Source organism: Streptopelia decaocto, assembly GCF_964273445.1.
Source record: "Streptopelia decaocto genome assembly, chromosome: 3".
NCBI classification, from domain to species: domain Eukaryota; kingdom Metazoa; phylum Chordata; class Aves; order Columbiformes; family Columbidae; genus Streptopelia; species Streptopelia decaocto.
The window spans coordinates 120,590,199-120,596,198 of record NC_138656.1 but is presented as its reverse complement, the minus strand read 5'-3'; the positions used below and the strand labels follow the sequence as shown (position 1 = coordinate 120,596,198).

The window sequence follows — 6,000 nt, the reverse complement described above, 5'->3', positions numbered from 1 at the left end:
GGGGGGGGGGTGCACCGCTCCGCGGCTTCGCGCTGTGCGCACCTCTCCGCGCATCACAGCGCGCACCGCGCATCGCACCGCGCCGCGCATCGCACCGCACCGCGCTTCGGAGCGCAGTTGGGAGGGCGGCACCGCGCACCGCTCCGCGCTCCGCACCGCACAGCGCGCGTCGCACCGCGCATCGCACTGCGCACCTCACATCGCCCCGCGCTCCGCACCGCGGCCCCGGCCGGCCCGCTCCGCGCCGCTCCGCGCACCATGGCTCTGGTGCTGCAGCTCCGCACCGTCTCCGGCCTCCGCGGCAGAGCCGATCGCATCGCCAAGGCGGCGTTCCGAGGTAGCGGGGAGGGGGCGGCGGGGGGTCCCGGGACGGGTTGTTCCGCCCCGTGCCTCAGTTTCCCCACCGCGCTTGGGTTGGGCGGGGGGATGCGAGTGTGCCAGCTCTAAGGGCTGCCCACCCCTCCCCGTCTGGGGCATGACCACCCCCCCATAAAGCAGCTCTTCTGGCCCCCCGCACCCGGATACCGCAGCCCCCACGTTCGCTCCCCCACAGGCAGCCCCTGCAGAGGGGAAAGTAGGTGAAGTCGCAGGGTGGCAAATTTGCGCCAGCTGTGCCCCAGCTGCGGGGAGCTCAGCTCCTGCTGCAGGGTCAGGGGCTTGGTCACCGAGCGGTGCCACCAGCGAAGCGCCACTGGAGGGGCCAGCCGCAGAACTTGCCGTGTCCCGGGACCCGCTGCGAGCGCCTGGATTGTTTCTGAGGATGCTGCAGCTCTGGGTTTTCCACTCAGGTCTGTGCCAGCTGCAAAGCTTTCCGAGGGGAGCTGCAAAAGGAGCGGGAGCTCTCAGGGCTTCGCAACCTCAGCAGCAGCCGAAGCTTTTCCTAGCCCCGCGGGGGCTCGGCCAGGCTCGGTGCCGGCTCCGTCCCAGTCTCTGTGCAGGCACAGGCGGGTGCGGGACGGTTTGGCAGCGCCGGGAGACAGGAATTGCGATCCCTTCTCTGGGCGAACGTGCTGCGGGAGAGCAGGGGAGCGGGGTGGTCACCACCCCCCAGCCAGGCCAGCCCGCACAGTCTCAAACAGCCTTCCCTGTGCTGCCCTAATGACCAGAGTGTCATTAAAAAGGTGACATTACCTCCTTATTTCCCCGTCCCTGTGTCTCGGCATCAGCGCAGGGGCAGTTAAACAGCCTGTGCAGGAGCAGGTCGTTTCCCTGGCTGACAGTGAAGCCTGGAGTGGTCCCGTCCCAAAGCCACCCCCAAGCAACCCCCCCTTCCTCCGGCAGTGGGGACAGGGGATCTGCAGAAGGCCCAAAAGCCACCACGGGTTTTCCTGGTGAGGACCCACATCTCCAGTCTTGAGCGTTCCTGGCCCCGAGCGCGGCACACAGTGCTTGTTGGATGGGCAGGATCCGTCCCTGCCTCGAGATCTTTGCTCAAGAGCCACTGTGGGACCCCACGGTGCAGCTGATGGGGATGACACCCACTTTGGGATGCTCTGGGGTCAGCACTGCGCCCGCTGTGCTCCTGCCTGTCCCCTTCTCAGAGCCCCCGTGGGGCACCAGGGTGTTTCTCCATTCCCCCCTTGGTCCCGTTCCCATCGTCCTCCCAGGTGTGAGCGGGGTTGTCGTTGCTGTCGCAGGGAGGACGATACTAAACTTCACAGCTGCGTTTCCATCCCTGGAGCTGAGCTGCGAAGAGCTGAGCTCCTCACAGACTTTTCTTTCCCAAGGAAGAAATTTGGTCTCATGTCTAAGGAGAGGGTTTGGATATTTGTTTCCTGGTGGTTTGCTGCAGTCCATTTCTGTGCAAGGAGGAGGTTTAATCTCACGCTGTGAGTGTTTAGTCTCGCTGCTGTTTAGTCTCGCTGCTGTATCACAGGCAGGGATGTCTCTCCCCTGCTCGTCCTGGGCAGCTGTGGAGCTGGTGACCAGGGCACCCGGTGCCACCACCCTCTTCAGGCTCAGTCCTAGAGAGGCCCTGCTGACCAGACCCAGCAAGGCTGGGTCCTGAGGTCCTGGCTGGAAAAATCCTGTCGCTAAAAGGGTGGTGGAGGTGGATTAGAGGGTGATCTCACGTTGGTTGGGTTGGCGAAGGCAGCAGGTGGGTGAGTTAGAACTGACCCATCCCTCAGGTGCAATGGCGGGTGGAGAGGGGTTTGGTCTTGTGTCCCATTCACACCACTCTGTGTGTGTCCCCAAAGCCACCACAAGCCTTGTCTGTACAGGGGCCTGCAGTTTAACGCCTTATGTTAACGTTTAGCTCCAAAGCCTGTCTCCATGTTACCCAAATTCCTTGTCCCAAAAGAGGAACAAGCGGAGGCAGCTCCATGTCTGCCCTGCACATGGGGACGTCCAGGGACAGAGCCTTGGACATCGCGTTGGGCCATGGGACACACTGAGCCTGGGGTCCCCACCAACATGAGACATCAATCCAGGGCAGGACCTGGCGTGGGGGACAGGACCTTGTTCTGAATGAGGGGACCAGAATTATCACTCTGGGAGGAGCACAATCTTCATGGAAAGGTGACCCACCGTGGAGTTCAATAGCTGTAGTAACAATAAAGTAGGAGCTCTCACATGGTCTCAGGCTTTTCTTGATGTGTGGGGGTCAGGTCATGGTGCTGTTGCACTAACAGGTGTGTAAGGACACCCCGGAGCTGGGGACAGGGTCTGGTCCCCACTGGGTCCACGCTGGGGGTGGCCGTGAAGTGTCCCATGGGATGGGATGCTGCCCCAACGATGGGGCAGAGCTCAGCTCCTCCGGCGTTCAGTGTCTCTGTGGCTCAGGCAACGCTTTGCTGTCCCCTTGCCCCTTGAGAATTCGGGAATCATGGGCAGCAGAGTCGTGCCGCAGCAAGTTCAATGCTGTGGCGAACCTGCGTTATTTGTCCCGCTGGCTGCCTCATCCTCTCTGACCCACTCATTAAGTCTCTGCCTGTATTTTTGCTGTTTAATTAAAATGATGCTGTGCCATCGCAGCCCTGATCCCCATCCAGGCTGGCCAGGGCCTCCCTCAAGCAAGGCTCAACCGAACTGCCCCTGGGGTGGGATGGGATGTGATGGGGTGGGATGGAGCCAGGCACATTGTCCTGGATCCCCAGTGCCAGAGCCAGGGGAACATCCCAGTGCGGGTCATTGGGTTTTGGTGCCAAGGTCTCCAGGGGGAAGAGTTTTTCTCCAGTGACTCTAGAGGGAGCTTTAGATGCCGTTAGCATGGAGGGGGTGACCTCCACTCCCTCGATGCTCCTCACAGCGACTCGGGTTGAGTGTTGTGCTGATACTCCTCAGTTCTCAGGTTCTCCAGGAGTTCGAGCGTTGCAGGGAGGGTGCTCTTCACTACTCAAACCATCCAGCCTCTTCCTCCCTCTCCTCTCCCGCTGGCAGCACAGCCTGGGGGTTCGGGCAGAGCTCCCCAAGTGGGTGTTTGCTCGTTCAGCCAAAAACATCTATTGTTGCACCCAAAGGAATTAAAGAAAGAGCTCGACTGCGGTGTGACAGGCTGCCGCGTGCGTTCCTGCAGGTGGGCAGCGCTCTGAAACGCGGCTTCAGCTCAGGTGGAGACAAATAAATCACAGCGGTGATAAAAGCGTTCCTGAGAAAGGGCTGAGACTGACAGGCGTGTGGGATGGCTACGGAATAACGCCGCTCCCCTTCTCCCAGGGATCCGCACTCCCAGCAGCCCCCGTGAGCCGTAGCCACGCTATTTGTGCTTTGCAAACAGGAGAAACTGAGGCACGGGGAGGAGCTCTGGGTTTGTGTCCCATGGGAGCAGCCAGGTTATCCGGCTCCTGGTCTAGAAGCGGAGGGGAGAGGTGGGTTCCACCCAGCAGGGTGGCCAAAAATCCACTCCCACCCCCGAGCATCAGCGACGCGTTTCCCACCGCGGCGCTGGATTTGACTCACCAAAGTCCCAGGGGATGCTCCTACCCTGACGGGTTGGGGGTGGGGGTTCAGCAACAAGATCTTTTGCCTGTATGAGCCTCCCAGTTGTCCACAGGAGCTTTGGGGCTGGTTTCAAACTTCAGCGACTCATCAGGTGCCCCTCAGTCCCCAGCACCACTCTGTGCCTGCTCCAGCCTGGCTCAAATGGGCTCCAAAGCCCCACATTTGTTGCCATTGCAACTCTCCAGCTCTTTGCAGGTGAAACTCAGCTATGGGTGCATTTGGGATTTTCTGCAAGCTCTTGCTCTTCAGGCTGGCTGCAGGGGAAGAGCAGAAAAGGGGTGAATTTTGGTCAGGCTGCCCATTCCGGGGGTGCCCCCTCCTGTCCCCCAGCAGGGTCTGAGCTCCCACAGCATCACTTGCCCATAGCAGACTTTCCACCCTTAGCCCAGCTGAACTGTGTTTGGGAAGGAGGGGACTTGTGCCCCGGTGCAATTAGAGAGCTTGTCAGCTAATTGATCACAGATGGAGTTAGAAAGAGCTTGTTGGCGAGGCTCCCTCTCTGGATTAGTGTGTGTAAATGAGGGAGATCATTCACAGATGCCTCCTGGAGCATCTCTAGGCACTGGGGGATAATGATACCGCTGGAATGAAACATTGCTGTGATCCTCGCTGGGCTGGGAGAGAAGGGAGCAGGGGGGCCCACCAGGTTGGCTTGTCTTAAGTCATACTCTTAGAAATATTTTGGGTGGCAGATTGTCCTCCTTGGAGTGTCTTCTCCAGATATTGCTTCCTACATGTGTTTGGTTAGAGCTGATTCACCCCTGACCTGTGCACATCTCCTTGTTAGTTTGGTTCCATATCTACGTGAGGATGCTCTGCCGTGTCCCTTGAGCCACAGCCAAACTGAGATGCTGGTTTTGCCTCTGGCACATGGGGTCTGTCCCGTCACCTCAGGGGCTGGGGGGTCCTGGAATCATCGAATCATGGAATGGATTGGATGGGAAGGGACCATTAAATCTCCCCCAGTCCCCCCGGCCATGAGCAGGGACATCTGCACCAGCTCAGGGTGCTCAGAGCCCCGTCCAGCCTGGCCTGGGATGTCTCCAGGGATGCTTCAGCCACCACCTCTCTGGCCAGCCTGGGCCAGCTCCCATCTACCCTATTTAAAGCAAGGAGGGAACCAGCAGTTGCACTGGGAGGCAGCCAGTGAGGTTCGGGGGTCTCCCCCACCCTCATCTGGAGTCACCTGGCGTGAGATGAATACAGTTACTTACACATATCCCCAAGAAATCTGTGTGTCTGTTGGTGAAGTGATTCATGGCAGGGAACCAGAAGGGTGGTTTGGGACACAGAGCTCACCTTCTGGGCTTCCTTTACCCAGGTCGGATGCTGCAGCCAGCAGAAAGTCCGACAAAATGACTTTCTGGCTCTCCTGGTGTAATAGTTAAATTAGAAAGGGATGTGGCATTCACTTGCAAGAGCTGTGTCATTGAGATATCGCAGTCTTTGGTAAAATCAAGTAAAAGCTGACCCCGCAGCAGTAAGGGGTGCCCCTGGCATCCCCGTTCCCCACCACAGCTTGTCTGTGCGATGCTGGGAGCGTCACACACAGAGAGGTTTTTAATTACCCAGGAGACAGTTTTCCTTTCTGGAAGGGCAAGTCTCACTGTGATTCAGTGATTAAATATTAGCATTTTTATAAGGTTTCTTCCTTCAGCGTTATGAAGTGGATATTAACTAGAAATATTGATTCGGCGGGTGTGGGTGGGAAGGTTACCCTGCCGAGAGCAACCTGGGGCTCCTCGGAAAACCTGATTATTTCAATAACTAGCTCACGTGCTTGGCTGCTCTCCCTGGGCTTCCCCTGCACAGCAGCTCCTCCTGTTACCCCATCCTGCTCCCAGCTGAGCATCCTGGGCTCCTCATCCTCCTCCAACTGGGAACAATTTCTTCCCCAAAGGGCTGTGGGGCATTGGAACAGGCTGCCCAGGGCAGTGCTGGAGTCACCAGCCCTGGAGGGCTGGACAGACAGACATGAGGTTCTCAGGACATGGGGCAGGGACAGGGCTGGGGAATGGTTGGACTCTATGAGCTTGAGGGGCTTTTCCAACCAAAATG

The 6,000-nt window shown here is 58.7% G+C and overlaps 1 protein-coding gene across 1 annotated transcript in view; it reads left to right on the top strand.

Annotated features, from left to right (window-relative positions):
• Positions 1-258: 258 nt before the first annotated feature.
• OTOF (otoferlin) overlaps positions 259-6,000 on the top strand; it is a gene marked incomplete at both ends in the record, with an annotated part of 114,500 nt that continues 108,758 nt past the window's right edge. Inside the window, one exon of the mRNA XM_082048208.1 lies at positions 259-337. Within this exon, the coding sequence (XP_081904334.1) occupies positions 259-337 (79 nt within the window). The remainder of the gene's footprint in view (positions 338-6,000) is intronic.